At 47.6% G+C, this 19,148-nt stretch overlaps 1 protein-coding gene across 3 annotated transcripts in view; it reads left to right on the forward strand.

The window, feature by feature from the left end:
• Brp (ELKS/RAB6-interacting/CAST family member bruchpilot) overlaps window positions 1-19,148 on the forward strand; it is a 59,919-nt gene that overhangs the window by 22,322 nt on the left and 18,449 nt on the right. Inside the window, exons 3-5 of one of the 3 annotated variants that reach the window (XM_076906891.1) lie at window positions 2,768-2,864; window positions 4,719-4,846; window positions 13,675-14,577. In XM_076906891.1, coding sequence (XP_076763006.1) covers window positions 2,768-2,864; window positions 4,719-4,846; window positions 13,675-14,577 — 1,128 coding nt within the window. The remainder of the gene's footprint in view (window positions 1-2,767; window positions 2,865-4,718; window positions 4,847-13,674; window positions 14,578-19,148) is intronic. The other 2 variants (XM_076906893.1, XM_076906894.1) reach the window with 2 other exon arrangements.

Below are 19,148 nucleotides of genomic sequence, written 5' to 3' on the forward strand. Positions count from 1 at the left end.
TGCGGGAAGCTGATAGCCGTTGCCAAGATTTCCGGAAGCATCGCGGACCGTTGGCAGACGATCGGTCGTTTACCTCGAACAACACCTAAACCCTCTTGTCTATTTCGGTTGTCCGCATGATGCCTGGGCGCTTGTCAAACCGCACCCCAGGGGAGATTAGGCGAACGAACCGGCCGCTAAATCACTTATTTCCTGTCAAAACGTTGATTACACCGGGTCCCACGATCGTCTCGATGCCCTTTGTCTAATGCGATCCTGAATATTCATTCGAACGCGTTTCAATGCGATCGTTTATTCAATTTCGAAGGCTGCCGCGAATTTTACCAACCCTTATCTATATCACCCCTCTCTATCTGTTACTCGTGGTCTATTGAATATGTATCATTTCCTCGTACGAGTTATCGTCAGCGTACAAGAAGTTATGCGTGCAATGCTGCTACTTTAATTAATTGCAGATTAGTGGTTTTTACGATGACTTTGCAAATCTACACGACATATCCGTTCAGTTCCGCAAAATTGCGTCAATCTCGTTACGATCCTGCTGCATTTAAATGAATATGCTCGCACTGACACGGAACTCTGGCTAAATGCATACCTCGGCTCATATATATGTAAATGGACCCCTTAAGACCGCGTTTACCTTGACCACATTTCGCTCGGAGGCAAATCGTCGGTATCGACTCGTCGCCCCGCCGCAGAATCATCCCCGTTCGCACAAAGGAACACCCCTCGCGGACAGTCTCTCTGGTGGTAAAGTCGAAACGTCTCTTTCGAGGCAAAATCCATCGATTTCCGCGCGACAAAGAGAAACCGTCCGCGTAAAATTGGAAGAACTCATCGTCGAACCGAGAAGACTCCACCAGACGAATTAGCGGCCATGTTCCTTGGCCAAATGGTCGCGCGGACAGGTCAAACGTGCAACGCACTAGAAGCAACTGGTCGCCTTTGGCCAGTGGCCAAATTATGCACCGCCGCTTTTCTGGCCACGTCCCCGTAGCCTTTATTATCGAATACGCCGATCGTGCCCAGGGTCCATCGTCCCCTCCTAACATCCGGCGTCGTATCTCGCGTAAGCAGCGACCATCTCGTCTGAGGGTTGCGCCAGTTGCGATCGATAGCGCGATATCGCCATCGGGACGATGATGTCTCCAACGATTTTCCTCTCGTTTCTCCCTTTTTAGCTCGTCTGCTCCCTCCTCAGCGATCTTCCCTCGTTCGATCCGTGCGAAATTGACGAAGGAGGATAACGCGTCTGTCGCTAACGATACGTCGACGAAGATTCAGCGTCGTTGGACGCTTGCTCCTGCGAACGATCGTCGCTGCGCGTCTTTCAGTCCTCCGCGTTCCTGGCGAAATAGAGGCGAGGGAATTGAACGGTTGAGAGATAGATCCCAGGAGGATGCGCTCGTACGGCGTTGAAGTAAATTAGATGGAGGAACGCGCATCGGGGTGGCGATGGATTTTTGTTCGAATTCAATTTCGATTCGCGAGCTGGATGCTGCGTAGACGGGGATCGAGAAGGGGGGCAACGCGTGTCTGAGCCTTGGTGTATTTCGAGCGCAAGCTCACACCGATAGCTTTCGTTTATTGAACTTAGACCGTTTAACATTGAACGGGCGCATTTATTTTCAGCCGCGCTTTGAGACAGCGCAGCTTCCGCGCTGCGAAAGTCCATTTAACCCGAGGTTGATGGTTCTCGCTTTTTAATGAAAGGGGGAACGAGCGACCAAGGGCCGATGGCCAGATTGTTCCTCGAGCGTGAACGCTTTGGAATTAATCGCGAGGGTACGTCGATCGTTATCGTTTATTCGCTTCTCTCGTCGCACCTTTTTGTTCTACGTTCGTTCTTGTAGGAATATTTGTAACTTGTTCTAGTTAGAACGTGTTAGACGCGTAGCCTCAGTCGTTCTCAGCATTAGAAATCGTTGTTTGCAGACAGAATCAGTGGTCTTCCATTACGTAAACTGATCCAGTTCAAATCGGTTAAGTTATATTGTATTGTGACTCATCCGTTAGATCATCGACTCAATGGATAACACGTAACAAGCTTGAATTTAGATTTTGAATCTGCTAGAACGTGGAATAATTGTTCATGCTTCTTTAATAATGAATAATTTTTATATTTATATTGTCAAAAGGATATTTGCGAGGGTTTTGAGTATAGAAAAAGATAGGCTACGCGAATTTGATGAAAGAGGATCGAGAGGGAAGTCGATTATGTTTTCCAGCGACGATGTCGGCTAGAAAAGGAAGAGGGAAAACCAGCGGGTGTCTAATTCCGGGCTAATTACGTTGGTGTCGTCAAAGGGGCGGTCTAAATTCGTTATACAGGCGCAAGCACCGCCACTATCTGCTGGCAACGTAACACAAATCGAGCATTTCCCGGTGAAACAATTCGCGATTCACTTCCCTTTTTCATCTCTTTCATTCCCTCGAATCCGATGCTGAATAAGGAAGAACAATCGCGGCCTTCGCGTGTTTCAATTACAGTAATAACGCGGCGGTTAATAAAAGAGCTGATTAAAGAGTTATTTTAGATTGTCATTTTCAGTGAAAATTTAACTGGCCAGCGTCACGTTTAGTTTGTTGAGCATTTTAGTTTCCTCTTCTTTTTCAACTAAAACTAAAGCAGAAGTTACACAACATCTTACTAGTGGTTGTTTTAGAAAGCAATTCTTTCGCTTGAAACTCGCGAAGTTTACATCTCGAGAAGTTGGCTGAAACATATTTAAACTAAATTTTATTCTTTTTTTCTTGTGCATTACAGGAACTGGAATTGAGAATAGAGACGCAGAAGCAGACCCTGCAAGCACGGGATGAAAGCATCAAGAAGCTGCTCGAGATGCTCCAAAACAAGGGGATGGGTGAGGCGTTCCATTCAAATCCTACTTTCCTACACAATCACCGTCATTTTTACTAATTAACGTCTCGTTCATGCAACAGTGGCATTCAAGGCAATTTCTGCGAGGACAGAACTGAAGTGAGAAACGAAAAATTGATGTAAACGCTGTTGTAGCTTCTTTAAAAAAAACTGGATAGAGCCGATGTCGTTGTAAACGTCCAAGCGACATAGAATCGCCCTAGAGTTAGAAGTAATTCTGAAACGAAAGTGACGGAAAATGAACGTTCACCATTGCACTTCATTTCTGTGATCATGCAGTATATATCCATCGTTAAACTATTTCATCTCCTAGTAAAAAGTATGTGTGAGCATTCCGCAGAACTATTTATCTTCGTGCATAACATAGATAACATTCTAGCAGACAGAGACCTCTTTCATTTAGCAGCATTACGTAACTCCTTAGAGAAAATGCAAAACAGATCCTACTATTAAGCGAACCTCGACACGATCGATAGAGTTTACCGCGACTGGATGAAACAGCTTCTCTAGCCTCTATAAAACTGAATTTAACGATTAATCAGAATCCCAGAAAGCCTTTTTAGCCGCGTGCAAGCCGTGCAAACACGACGCCGGTGAGTTTCTGCGTGAATTTAAAGCGTCCCCAGCGCTCGCTGGGCTCTCCAATTTCGTGGAAAACAGAGGCCCGCGGAAATTACGCGCCGCGGAAACGGCCTCGCAGCTATAATAATCGTAAAGAGGGTCGCGCGTAGACCAGGATAAAGCGGTAAACCGCTCAGGTGCCGCCGAATTTTCCTCGCTTGCTATTCTCTGCGGTTACTTTTCTCCAATTATCCGTGCCCACTCGTGGGAGGTAATAATCACGAACGAAAGTTCTCGTCGTAGCCACCGGTAATTGTCGGCGTGTGCACGTTCGCAACTGGATCGCGGAAGCCGCTCTCTGCCGAGGACGTAGGCAAACTTATTTCCGCGACGTCGTGCTGGACGCACGAAAATACTCTCTGCTTTCGCTCTGACCGAGATACTGGGTCATTCCATAAGTAACGCCGCGTTTGTCTTCGCGTACGAACAAACGCCATGGTATATTCAGAAATTCCACGTACACTCGAAACGTTCTTCCATGAATATTCGTGCGACCGTAGATTTCTTAATCCAAATCAAGCACCAGTGCTCGGACCATACTTTAGTGCTGAACAAAATCTCATAATATGCTTTTTGAGCTTGAAACAGAAAGCAATGCAACTGGCGGTGTTGCAAAAACTATTTGTAAAGTTTGCGGAGAACAAGTTTGAAAAAAGCGCCAGGGATGTTATTAAGACGAAGTTTCTGCAACAAAGTTTTACAAGAATTCTTTAATTCGAATAACAAGAAACTTTTTATAAACACGTAGAAAGATTCTCATGCAAGCGAGATATCTGATAGAATAATACTTATGGAGTGACCCAATGGAGGGCTGTATAGTTCATCATCGACAAGTGTTCCGATCAATCAAACAGTTTAAATAATCGAGAATCTATTCGTTTCTATTCTGACGATCTTCTAATGTACAATTAGACATCATCCGATCATTGACTGCAACTTTAAGCAACAAGACACCGAAAAATGGCACTGACACCGCGCGGTAGCATGCGACAATGCGCGACGCGTGCATTGTCTAAGTATAACGAAAATCTGCCATCACGGAAGAACTGTTGAAGTAAAAGCAAACTCACCTTTGTAATGTTCACGAAACGGCGAAAGTTAAGCAAAAAAAAAAAAAAAAAGAAAAATGTTATCACGCTCCCCCCCACACGAAAATCTCGAAGAGAATCATACAAAGAGACCTGTAAAAATTGATGTTAAATCGTGTAAAACGCAGACAGAGACCGTTCGAAAATGTGGACACCGAGCAGACCTCCCAAGAGCTTCTCGTTGCTTTCTGCTGTTCCAGGAAAAGAGGAGGAAAGGATCATGTTCCAGCAGATGCAGTCGATGGCCCAGAAGCAGGTCCTTAAGCTATTTCTACCCATGTCGGCATATTCATATACATATATATAAATTATTATTATTCTCTCTCTCTATATATATATGTATCACTATCACTCTGATCGACGATATATTATTGTCACGCTCATCAAACGTATATGTACATATCATGTATCGTTCGTCTATATCGCGAGGCCATCTGTAGGTACACGCATCTCGCGACACAGAGATGCGCGTGCACACATTGCATATTACGAAACCGGGATCGACATTGTTATACTATTTCTTTTTCTCATCCGTTCTGTTCTATTCTTGGTTTTTGTTTTTCATTTGTTGTTGGTTCTTTTTTTCTCTTTCTTTCTCAATTGATCTTGAAATCGCTGCCCACTGTTGTAACGTAGTTTGCTTGCACAAGTAGAGAGTTACTATAATTGCGCTGCCAGTGGCTTCAATTCTCTTGCCCCGCGTCATTTCACGCTTCAGCTCCCCTCGCAGCCGCCACTACCACCCCCCATCCCCCAACCCCCACCGAATTACGTATTATTATTATTATTCACGTCCCGTGCCGTTAACGCCGATACGTGTCGACCCCATGGAAAGGGAAATCGAACAACTTTCCAACGAAAGAACGAGCTGTCGCGAAAAGCAGACTTGTCGCACACCAAAACCCAGTAGGAAATCGAACGTAAACCGACTGCTGCATATCGACCACCGACATTTTCGCGACCAACCGTGCGCGTTCAACGAGATACAAACGAATCGCGATTTCACTAATTGGAACGTCCAGCAACGCGTTGAGTCTACGTTCAGGCGCTGCCTCTTTCCGTGCAAGGGAAAAACGCATGCAGTCAGGGGCAAGAGGAGGTATTCGACGGTGCGCACACGCCTGAAAATACGACGGACAAGTCGCATGCCTCGAAATCGCATGCGAGATTGCACGGAAAAAGGCATCGTCTGAACTCTGGGCTGCGCAGCGGCAGGTCGCGAAGATGTGACGAGTGATCGGATCTCGCGTACACCTCCGGCTCGATTGCGCACGAATCTCGCACGAAAACTTCTATCCATCTTGGCCTGAATTATCCACGGGAGAAAGCCAGACGAAACGTGTACCAGGTACGGTATGTTGAGTTGAAGCTAACCGACACACGGACTGCGTTCAGACGTGGAACACCTTGCGTTTCTGTCGTCGACGTAGGAGCTGTAATCGACTCCCCTCTATCGTCGGGAATTTTCGGTGCTTCTCGCCTCTCCCTCGAACGACGGGAGAAAAAAACGACAGGTCGAAATGATCGACCTTCCATCCTTCCAGCCACCCCCCTGTTTCTTTCAATACGCGACGCTTCCGGTCTCGTGAAAAGAGTCACGTTCAAACACGAACAGCACACGTTCCAGAGGTATACAAACACACGAACATCGCCCAATGTCTTAGGCACTTGTACCGGCGCGTTCACCAGCACGCAAAACTACGCGCACGTATACCTCCCGTTTCATGCTCGCGCGGCACCACTCTGTGTACCGTGCACGCGTGTCCTTGCACCGTTCTGTCACGCGAAGCGTCCAAAAGCTCTGGTCAATTGGCCATCGAGATTAAACGAAACGAAATTTCTACTTTCGTCGAGAACCAGCGCTTTGACACTTCATTACTCGTACTTTTGGTCATCGATCAACATTGGTTTGCTGTGTTGGTTGTCATCGCGAGCGAGACAAGCGTGTTACGTTCGTCAACCGCTAATTTGTATCAGATAAAGTATATGAAAATCTTTTAGTGTCGCGATTCGTTTTGGAGTTGGAAATATTAATGCTGAACGGAACGAAACGCGAGCTTTTGGACGGTTTACCCATAGCAGTGCTCAGAACAGCGCTTGTTCTCGTAGCATTCTATATACTGTCGCCATTCCGCTACCACCAGTCACCGTAGCAAATATTTGTATCGTCACTGCCGTCGCTGTTCCGCGAGCACCGCCGCCACCATGTTCTATCGCATACCTCATGTAAATTCGTCTGTTAGAACAGTCGTAGTCGTTCCCAAGAACGTCGTTCACGTCCGTAGCTGTGTACAACCCAGCCCGTAGCCTGATCTCGGATGCGACGTCGCCGTGGAACGCAAGAGAAACGCCATAGAAGCTGCTTGGAAGTTGAAAATGACGCTCGATCGCGGGGACGAAAATTGCTGTTAGGATTTTCCGAGCGTGAAGAAAAAAGGAAATGCTAGTCAAATGTGGAATACAACTTTATAGAGAATCTCGCATTCGAGATAGAACCGTCCGAGGACGGGCCAATAAAATATCCCATTAAAATTCACTCTCGACGGAGGCAGTAGAATAGTTCGCTGAGAGTCAGACGCGCTCGATCGGCTCGCAACGCACAGCCGCCACGTTCAACGCCATAAATTCGAGCACGGAAAGCAGTTCGAACACGCGTGCCACGGTAACAACGACGCGAGAAACAGAATCTCTGGGAAACGCGGCCCTTTCGAGCGAAAGGAGACACGGGTGAAAATAAATTGGAAATTCCCGGCGACGTCGCATCCCATCGAGCACTCTCCGACCTTCCTGCATCTTCGTGTATGTGCCTGCGTTAGATTATAGGATTTAGGTGAAGTCTACGTGGCTTGAGTGGCAATTTACAGATATATATATAATATATATATCTATATATTCAGGGGAATTCGTGCGAATGTGGACAGAGAACTCATTTAAGCAATCCTCGAAGAGCCATCATGATACAGGCCGGACAGAGCACGTATTCCGAACGAAAAGAGCAACAACATCCTTTTCATCACACCTTTTCTCTTATTCTTTCTTTCTCTCTTTTTCTTGCACCGGAAGAGTGCATCCGCGGCAAGGTGCACCCTTCCATCGACTACCGTTCGGTCATACGAAGATTGGACCGACCACGAGATACGTCGTAACGAAAAATGCACAAACACCAAGGCCTGTCTCTCGTCACCGACATTTTTCTTGCATCGTCGATCTAGCAGCACCTTCTTCTCACGGTATTGATTTCTTCACCCTCGATCAACGATCCCATCCGTCCTGTTCATGACTGACATACTTCATCCCCACGAGGAAGCTATATGCCCAGGAAACGATCCGTTTACGAATATTGCGATACCCGAAGTTGGATTCGACGCTGTAACGTTACCACCACGATAATCACCACGATACCGCCCTAACGTCGGCAACAAGAATCGAATAGGTTCTCGCGTTCGCAAAACTGGGATTTTATTTTCAGCCTGCTATCTGTTCGTGGATTTTGTTGCGCGCAGGGCTCGATCGATTGGTCCAGATAGTTTATTTTTGGCACGGGCGAACAGGCGCCACGCGTTTAATTGGAAGATTATTTGCTTTGCATACTCGTGTCACGATTAAAACGGAACTCTGCGAGGATAATTGTTTCCAGGCTTAAATTGCGTTGGAAACACGAACAGTGGTGGAGGGTATACATATGTTTTTTTATTTTTAGCGACGCATGTGCTTCCTTCAGTTGCCATTGCGATGGGCTTTCTTCGTTTTCCATTTATCGCTAGCCACCTTCACACGAAACCTGGTCAAGCCTGATCGAGAAAACCAAACGCAAGCACTCGATGGCAGTGCGTTTAAGCTATCAGTCGAAAGAGAGAGATACGTGTCGGAATGCCAATGAAGTATGTCAAGCCGTGGCTAAAATCCTTGACGAAGCATGCGACAGGAATCGGTCTCCTAACGACGGGACACGCGAGAGCGTTTAAGTCTCTCTCTCTCCTCATCCCACGAGATCGTTCTATCTCTCCCTGTCCTCTGTTACTCTCTTTCTTTACTCTCTGTCTGCCTCTTTACCGCGTTCCGACTTTCTCTTTGCACCCTGCGGTTCGATGGACGACTGTACGAGACGTCGACGACGTGGACCCACTGGTAAACAAGGGACGGTTGATCGAGGAAAGTACAAGGACGTTGAAAATAATGCGGAACGCAATGAGCTAAACGTGAATGCGACGGATACGTCACACGATACTAATTTTTTCAATATTTATATACATACGAACAATATGGACGACAAAAAAAAAGAAAGAAAAAAAAATACGTGCTGCGATTGGAATGCGTGGAATGAGCTGCTTTGGATGTGTAGGTGATAAGACGTTTTAGCAACCCCTAACGAGGGGGCGGTAAATCACGCCCGCATCCACCCCTTCGTCACTCACTCCGTTTTACCAACTTTACTACTACTACTACAACCACCACATTACCGATCGGCCAACAACCGTCATGACCACCGCCATGAAAAAAAAATTAAACACCGATCATCGTCATTATCGTGATCATCACATCGACATCGACACCACCAAATCGTCACCACCGACCGGTCGTTAAAGTCTCCTTCGAAATTAGTGGCCGAAGACATGCACGTGACCTCTCTTCCCCCCAGATCCAGGCCCCGGCAGGGAGGACCCGAACAGGTACACTGATCACACGATTAAGTCTCGATTAAATCGATCGCAAAACGACAGGGTACAATCACCATCCACTTAACCAGCCCGCCGCACCCGAACCCATTCCGAAACAACCCCCATTGACTAGCTCGTAAATCGGATCGACTCGTTTGGACGAACCGTGGAACGGACCGTCGATGTTTCTTTCTTCATTTTCTAACTGCGTTTCTTTGCGTCGAGCCAACGAACAGGATATTTCGCGCAACTGCAATTCGTCGAGGCGAGGGTCGAAAGTGAAAAGTATTGAGCTTAAGTTTTACTTGTATCATTTTGAAATTACCATCTTCACTGAATACACGTGTACTCTTCGATACGTACGAATTACTTTTGGAGGGAACATATCGAGACAGCTGACAAGTATTCACCGCGGCGGCTATTCGAATAAACCAAGCGAAAAGTCTCGACAAGTTGGTTTGCGCGAAATCTACGGCCTCCGCAGAAACGTTACGTGACGCCTTCGATAGGGAAACGACGTACACGTGTCTAATACATGCGCGTCTCGAAACTTTTGTGCGTATACACCCGCTGGAGATCGTGCCTTCAGGAGAGCCACGGTATGTATGCTACACAGTCCGCGGAGTCTCGAGTCAAAAGTCACGCCGCAGCCGGTGCCACGATCTCGATTGTCTATTTTCCTGCCACCTCGATCGTTCCGTGACGATCGTCGCGTCCCATTCGAGAGGGTTTCGAATGGAAATTTCGTCGACGATCGGGAAATTTTCATTTGAAACGCGACCGATTTCACCCCCGCTCTTCGTCGCGAATTGTCCCCGCGGTTTCTCGCGCCGGATGAAATTTATAATTAAACCAACGACCCGTGACATTCTCAGCCAGCAGTCCCGGTTGAAAATCGTTTCGATCGGACACGCTGTTTGCGCGTGGTCGCGATCCACACCGGAACGCGGAATTAAAATCGCGCATGGGAACCGGAAACTCGCGCGATCGCTCGATCCGACATTTATTGTTAAGCAGAGATTAACCGTTGGAAATATCAGGAAAATATTCAGCGTGCAGACGACTCTGTACATAATCGACTGTGTGAGAGACGCACCATGCACCACGAGGCCGAATAAATCTGCAAAATCGAGATTCCGGGCATTCTGCGTTGCCACTGCGTTTGATACGGCTTACAATTAGTCCGATATACGCACCAAGGAAATTGATGCACATTCACCGCTTTCATCGTGTGCACTGTCGAGGCCAGTTAGAAGTTGTCGGTGTAAAGCACAAATCAAATCACACGAGTTATCGACGAACGCTTGACTGGCTCTGCAAAAGGGCATGCTAATTTGTTGTAATTTTAAAAGCGAAGGGGGGAAGGATAGTGTTGTTGGGATAATCACGTATTAAATTTTGAATGAAGTCTACAAGAAGTTGTGTAAAATCATGCATACGAAAGAGAGGTGAATCGTCGCATTGATAGCCTCGAACGGAGCTCGATTTTGACGATCTGAAGCTGTGGAGGACAGGGGACAACATGGGGCCACGCGAGACTTTTGATTCGTTCCGTAAGAAATACATTCTCATACGATCATTCTCTTTAATGTGTGCAGCTGTTCATTACCACGTCACGTGTGCACCGGTTGAGACGGTCGTCGGTAGAAAATTAAGATGTTTCGTAATCTATTCGCTTCGTGGACGTTAATGAACGACGAAAGCTACGCGACCTCTTCTTTAACGCATTTCAACTTGCTCGAGTTCCTTCTATTCATTAAGAAATGTCATGTAGTACTAAAAGATTGACAGACTGTTCATTTAACGTTAATATTTTAATTTTAAATAGAGATGGACTGGGATTAATTTAATGACAGTTGCATTAAGGTTTGGAAAAAATTCTTGAATAATTCCAAAAAATATAATTTCCATTGATCGTCCATCAGGAAAGGTTTAAATCTCTATGTCACTTTCCACGGAACGAATATTTCACAAAATATTCCACGTTCTACCATCGAACATCTCATCTCGTGTATGTACACCCACACACGCGAATGAATGGCTACTCTTCTCTATATGTATATTTTGATACGATTACGGAATGTTTATCCCTCTCACCAAGACACCCACACGTAACTTCTCTCTCTCAAAAAAAAAGAAGTAAAAAAAAAAGAAAAAGGAAAGAAAAGAAGCGCACCAAATTTTTCTTTCTCTGTACATTCACACGATACAACACGTATTAATTTCTGTTGATTTCTTGATCTTGGCCATCTCCGCTGTGACTCTCACTGAATGTTTTTTACCCGCCAGTTATATATTTATATACTCTATTCTCGTTCTTGTACGTCTCAGACACGTTCTTGCCCATCACGACTAACCGCTATCATGGCCAGTCGTCGTAATCGATGCACGAGCAGCGGGACGGTCCGAAAGTCGTCAAGTCGCGTCAAGCCATGCCGATCCCAGGCCCAAGGGAGGACTTTGCGACTGTTTGGCACCGACCTGATGCGACATGCGATAATACGACGTCGTTCTCCTCGCGTAATCTACTGTCTTATCCTCTACCGTTTATACCTCTTGTGTTTCGTCCATCGTGAGTGGTCGCAAGCCGAGTCTCGGTCCTCTTACTTGCTCTGGCAAACCATTTCATAACAATCGCTTCTTCGCTCGATTATGAGCCCATAAATAATCTAAGAAACGGAACAAAAATCAAGATTCCCTTCGAAACGATTAACACACGAAGGATCACAGTTTTCGAATTGACTTTATCCATTTGGCGAAGACAATATTCGTCGGTTTGCAATCACTCGAGGGATTCATCGTACACATAGCCACGCACATTCGCCGAAATGCGTATCCACGAATCGTGGCCATCCCCAGATATATACGTTCATCCATCATCGCTGTTTCAGCAACCGCGAGACCCCTCCAGCATCTTTGCACACTGTTCAGCATCGCAATGCTCTCGCTGTTCTGACCGCGCGTGTACGATCGAGTTCACCGTCACCTTCATCGCACCCACCGCGCCGATTTGGCGTCCATCACGGCGAGTCGTGGATACGCATCGTTGTTACTCATCTTGTCCATGCGACGTGGCCGCGTTTCGGTAACTATCGTAGTAGACTCCTGTCGGAGGAACTCGCGGGAAAGTAGGCCAAATTCTCGTCCAGACCATTAACCGCTAACCATGCACGTGTACATAATGAACGGTGGCTTGGATGCCCCGCGATTAAACGATCGGCGAACAGTAGCAGAGAGGACGGGTGGCGATGAACCGAGGGGGAAAGAGTGCCGTCGAAACGCCGCGCGCAGAAATATGGACAACGATGTCGGCCGTACGTCGCGGTGGGCGAAAGAACTGCGGCGGCGCCCGGCGTCCGCAAGAGGAGAGAACTTTCTGCCGTGGAAAGAGCAAAAAACAAAAAAAAAAAAAAGAGAAACACGTTCGTTCGCATCCAATCGAGAAAGATCGAAGGCTCGCTAGGAGTGAGAAAAGAGAGCAAAAAGAAAGTTTAAAGAAAAGCCTTCGGTTGGTAGAGTGACCTTGCGATCGTGGCGCCCGCGAGAGATCAAGTCCTTGTGGACGATCGTGGATGTTTTCATCGGTGATCGGTGGTGCTCCTTGTAGCCCCGCCGGAGAGAGAGCGAGAGAGAGAGAAAAAAAATCTATGAAAGACAGCAAGACAGAGATACGTTGCGTACGTGGTTGTCGATGAATCAGAGAAAATGTGTACGGCTCGGGGAAATGATAACGGGACCCATGGTCATTCGGAGGAGCGCGATATGATCGGCTGGATGTGTCGAGGGAAGAAGGAAGCTCGGCGGAACGTCGCTTTTCTTTCGTCAACCGGGACGCTGCCCGGTGCCACTTCCGCTTCCTCGAGACTGTCCCGTGTGGAAACGACGGGATCTCCTTAATAGTTCAATTTCTTGCCCTATCCACTGCATGCAATTTTTCGGACATTGGACGCAAACGTTGTAGCTAAACGAAAAGGAAATTTAACAAATTTTGTCCTATATAGGTAAAAAAATAATAAGAGAAACTCATCGAAGATACAGTCTGTATTAGTCAGAACGATCTTTTTTTATATTTCGAAGCTGAATAACAAAAAAAAAAAAAAAAACAAGCGTTGAGGGAGTAGAAAATGGTTTGAACTTCGGATACCAAAGAGGCATGCACTGGATGAATTGAACTCTCCAGAACTCACGGGACAGATTTCGTGTGTTAGCGGGGCCGCACCCAACACCACCGTTAGTGTACATCTCTTCTACCGAACCACCGCATATACATCACACCAAGAAAAAAAAAACTGTAGCAGTAACAAAAAAACCATAAAAAAAAAAATACAAAAAAAAACTAAAAGTCCCTCGCACGCTCGCTAGAGAGACACGAGACGACGGAACCACCTACGAGTGTAACCGTGCCCCTATTGCTTGTGTTGTAAAGGAGCTCAAAGCCACGAACGAGAGCCTGAAGAGCCTGCAGACGCAGCTGGAGCTGGCGTACGCGTCGACCGCGTCATCCGGAGCGGCAGTGGCGGGCGGAAGTGCTGGTCTCGGGCTAGGTAGCGTATCAGGTGCAGGCGGTACTGTCCTTGGAGGTAGCGTGGCGGTTCCAGGCGGCGTGCCCGGTAGCACCACCCTGACGGCCATCTTGGAGACGAAAGACGCGCGCATACAGACCCTGGAGAAGGAGGTGGCGTTGCTCGAGGCCGAGTTACAGCGTATTAAGGAGTGCGGCGGTAGACTAAGGGAGCAACTGCTGAAAGCGAGCAGCGTGGCTGATAGTAGCGGGGGCGGTATCGTACAGCAACAGATAACAGCGCAACAGACGCAACAGCAACAACAAAATCAGGTTACCGCGAGTGGTATCGAGCCGCATACGCGGCAGGGATTGGTGACGGCCGTGGGTGGTCCGCAGCAGCCCGGCACGTTGGCCCTGGCCAGGGGACCGTCCGTGATGACCTCGCTGGTACCGTACGGTCACACGTCGTCCACGGCATTAACCAGTTCATTGCTTGCCGGTTCGACAGGTGGGACCATGAGCGGCGGAGGCGGTGGGGGCGGTTCCTCGTGCCTGGCCGGCATCTCGTCGGGTGCTACCACCGGCGTGGTCAATCCCTATACCGATCGTTACGCGGATCATCATCTCCATCAGTATCATCATCATCCTCATCATCATCAGCCTCATCTCCATCAACACCACCACCAGCAGCAGCAGCATCAGCTGCAGTTGCACCATCAGCAGCAAATGCAGCAACACTTGAAACAAATTGAGCCTGCGGCGCAGGGCGCGCTGGCACTGCACGCGCACACCTTCAACAAGCACGACATGAACTTCAAACGGCAAGTAAGTTTCTTCATCAACAACGTGCGGATCGAAAAGAACGACGCCGCCTAGGGATACTATCTCGTACCGTGGATATCTCTGCCCTCTTGTTGCGCCACACGCCGGACCTTGCACGCCGCAGGTTCCCCCGCGTGAGTACACCCGAACTACCCAGTCTACAACAGGTATATCGAGAGAAAAGGCTCACGATACTACACAATATACTACCATTACTACTACTACTACTACTACTACTACTACTGCTACTACTACTGCTACTACTACTGCTACTACTATTACTACTACTACTACTACTACTACTACTACCACTACTACTATTACTACTACTACTACTACTGCTACTACTATTACTACTACTACTACTGCTACTACTGCTACCACTACTACTACCACTACTACTGTTACTATCTTGCGTCTCGTTTCGAACATAAAAAACAAAATATCACCGAGAGAAAACAGAGACTGAGCTTCTGTTGTTTCTCCATCCTCCTCGAATCAAGTACGGAGGGTGCGTAACGATCGTGTGCGAAGAAGCCGGCATTGGCCATCGCTGAGAGGGATTTAGACCCGGCTGAGTTTTGGTAGACCCCGAATCGGGACGACGAAGAGTCGTCGTCGTCGTCGTCGATGCTCGCGTGCATGTGTGTGAGAGGGAGAGAAAGAGGAGGAAAGAAAGGAAGTGAGAAAGAGGAAGCATGATCGATCAAGTGAAGACGCATGTAGCCGCGTGGTACGTGTTCTGTGACCTAGCCATCCGCAGAGAGGAAAGGAAGCCGAAGAAACGCGCACCGCCAGGTTCAGGTCGGAACGTCCCACGGATCATTCGATTCCTTTCGTCTTGTCTTCTCGAACGCCGCGTATTATACGCGTCCCGGTCTATATGAGTCCGTGAGAACTAAGATGTTGCGTCGACGATAATCGTTCCAATCTATTAGACTTATACCGTTCCGTCGAGCGACCCTTTCTTTAACGAAGACTAACAGAGAACGCGCACAACCCCGTGGGGGGAAAAGCTCGAGAGACCGTTCGAAACTCGAGCCAGGGCACCCTCCAAGTTTGGTCTAAGACACCGATACGCTTACTTTTTCTACTTTTACTCTTGGCTATGTTTTTTGACAGCCGAAACGAGCAACTTTTTTAACGCCACGAAACGAGAACGTTCCTGAACAATTTCATCACGGCGAGTGATCTTTTTTTCTCGACTTTTTTTATCCGAAAGGAGGAGAGCGCGAAGGACCATTTTACTTCTCATCGACTCGTATACATCGTACGTGTGCACTCGTGGCACATTAGCGTACCTGTTTTCTTTACCTCCCCGACACCCCTTTCTTATCGAACAGCAGAGTTTCTATTTTTTGACTCGATTGTACCTGTTTAAGAAGTCGTAGGTTTACGAGAAGAACCGATGGGAAACCCAACACCTCCGATTCCCCCGTGCCCGTGCGATCAACGTCGAAAACAGTATACCCATCGTAGATCGATCTTCGACCGATTCTCTCCTCGATCGTTCCCCGTAGCTGTTGGGGGGCTGTCTCGAAACGAACCGCGGGAAGTCGAGGAGCCGCGGGACAAGAGGGAACCTCGAGATGGGTTTCGTGCTGTTCTGTATTGAGAGAAAGTCAATGAGAAAGTCACAATTCGGTAGCTTCTAAGCGTAGAGCCCGAGAGCAACTGTGCGTACCTAATGTCTAGGCCTTTTAGAGGATGATATAAGTTGTTGAATTCTGGAATATCTATTAGATGTTGACACGTTTTACAATCCCGGTGATTAATTAGCCAACCCGTGTCTTTTTAGAAGGCGCGCGTCGTTTCGATTATGATTAGAGTCTCCGCGCGCTCGCGGAGAGGGTGTGTCATTTTGCGAGACGCTCGTGGGACCGTTGCGCCTACGTTCCCGGTCTCGGGGCAAAGATTATCGAATCGTTTGTCAAGTGGACGACCCCCGGATTGATAGCCCGTTAAGGTGAATTGTTATTCTAATAAAGCCCTATTTTTCTGAGATGATGGCATATTTTTAGGTACACGAGTCGAATCGTCGAGTATATATTCTCGGAACGTAGTCAGAGTACAAAAATGCACCGCGTTCGTTCCTATAGTACATTGTTGTTGAAGTAGTCAAAAGTATACGTGTATATATATATATATATATATTTGGAAACAAGAATTCCCTCTATTTAAAACGCTGTTTGAAAGTAAATAAACGTAGCCTCGATTTCTCGTAGAATTATAGGACAACCGATCGTAGCGTTGGACGTCGATTCGTTGAAATTGCTCATTCGATCTATCGATCATTGCTTTCGGGTGAGGGAATAAACCGTGGCAAAATCGCGATTAATAGATTATCTCTCTTCGATAATTACTCGGTAAATTCTCGGAACGATCGTCCACCTGAGAATCCAACTGTCTGACAATCTTTTCCCCGATACTGACCAAAGAACGCACGGCTTGCGTCGAGCACATTCCACGGGAAAGACGCTGATACGCGTCTGCAATGGCGATGCACACGCTCATGCGAAGACCCCGAAGGCGTGCGTGTACAGTGCGCGCGTAAATGAGAAAGAGTAACACGAGCAGAAGCTTCCAATGGTATATTTTCGTAGCTGAGAGCGTTTTAGATCGGCCCCCATGACCGCTAGTATCCTCGAGCTGTTGGTGTGATTCCACGTTTAGAAGCCACGCGTATAGCCTAACCCAACCAGAGTCACGCCAAAGTCACTGCGGCGATAGACAACAGCGAAACGGCTAAATTAACCGGCGAAGGAGCTTCGAATTCTCGTAAGCTGGTCTCGTTAGCGCGCGTCGTCTTCTTCTCGCCGTTAAGACACGAGCTCTCACGCGTGTCCGGAGGTTCCGACAATCTTTTATTTTTCTACTCTAAAATCTAGAACTAAGAGCGTCCCTGTTTCAAAGATTCGCCCCTGACACACGATAAGGCGATGCCATACGAATCGTGTCCCAAAAGAAAGACTCGCCCGATCGTGCGATTTTAAACGAGATGCAACATTCGGACGTTTCGAGGGAGACAATCCTGGAAACGATCCTCGGACGTGATTTCACTGTACGATTAAACCATCGAGCAGGACGAACCAGGCGTTTTCAAGTCTACTGAACGCAGTGGGTCGAGCTGGCTCTACTGACAACCCCAAAATCGTTTAGCCCCGCAGCGATAATCCCCAGTTTCCATCCGGTGTTTTTCCCCTGCGCCGCGAGGATGGAACCCGTGGCAACCGGAAATCGACGCACGTTCGCTCGCGCAAGGACATCCCCGATCTCCGGACGACCCTCCGCCTCGACGACAGATTCACGATCTCGCGCGTCGACGCCGTCTTGGGGACGTCTCTGCGCTCGCAAGGTCCGCATTGAGCCTAAAACCGGAGCGTGTTCACGCGCCCTCCGCCGATCCTCTTCGGACTCTTTCACGGCAGAAATTTCTAGCGAACGTTTCGCACCGTCAGCCCAGTGGAACTCTGCTGACCGCGAGATAGGCGTGAAAAAAGAAAACGATAGTAAGAGGAGACAAAAACAAAGTGAACAAGATGTGCAGAATAATATGCGAGAGCGGGCGAAATCGGACGATTTCGTTCAGCGACGATACCCTATCGCTTATCTCTCTCACTCTATATACCCGTACCTGTGCGAAACGGTCCTTTTTGAGACGTAGACAGACTCGAGGCCAACGATGCTACACAAGGACGACTTCAGATACCTCCACTGGAGAGGAAAAGAGCAGATATGTCATGGAAAGTACACTATCGGTCTCATTTTTTATTCCAATGCTTTCCATATATAAATTGGTTCTCCTTCAATCCTCGTCCTTCGATTATGAGACCGAGGCTATCGTACTAGAAATGAAAGAACACGAAGGAAAGAGAGAAACGGCATCTTTGCAACCTCGAGGCAATCTGTATGTCGTAATTCTCTCCACGATTTAGACGGAACACAGTTGAAGGGTGCAGGTCAATGACGATCGAGCATCAGAGTGACACTGATTACGTGGATTTAAGCAAGAAAAAAGGAAAGAATAATAATTAACAACAGAGAGAAAGAAAGAATAATTCTGTTCAATCGTTCCCCGCATCCAGCTTCAACTCCCGTTCCCGACCCGGTTCTGTTATGTTTACGCACGAGAGATCTTCACGGGTGCGAAGTATCTCTTTCAACTTCTCATACGATCTCTCTTTCGTCACGTCCCATGAAAAGTAATTCGATCACCATCACCATCGACTCAGAACTCCATCCAGTTACCATCGAGAGAACGCCATCGACCATATTCGTCTTTCACGCACTCATCTCACACGAAAACGTTCGATTCATTCATGGCAGAGGTCTCGTTCACCCCATACCCAGTGGATCACCGTCCGACCATCGCCACGAGCAATCTGCGAGTCGCCTTTAAACCGATTTCTCATCCGTGCACTATTTTTTGCTTTTTTTTTCGTTGTCCCGCCCCTACCCTCTTGGTCGCAGTAGCCCTGCAAGTAGTGACTGCCAACGATTTGTCTGCCCGCCACCGCTGACCCATGCCATTGACTCGTTTCACTTGCCTTCTCGCAGTCACCACACTGAACAGA

This window comes from Xylocopa sonorina, chromosome 15, assembly GCF_050948175.1.
Source record: "Xylocopa sonorina isolate GNS202 chromosome 15, iyXylSono1_principal, whole genome shotgun sequence".
Lineage (NCBI taxonomy): Eukaryota > Metazoa > Arthropoda > Insecta > Hymenoptera > Apidae > Xylocopa > Xylocopa sonorina.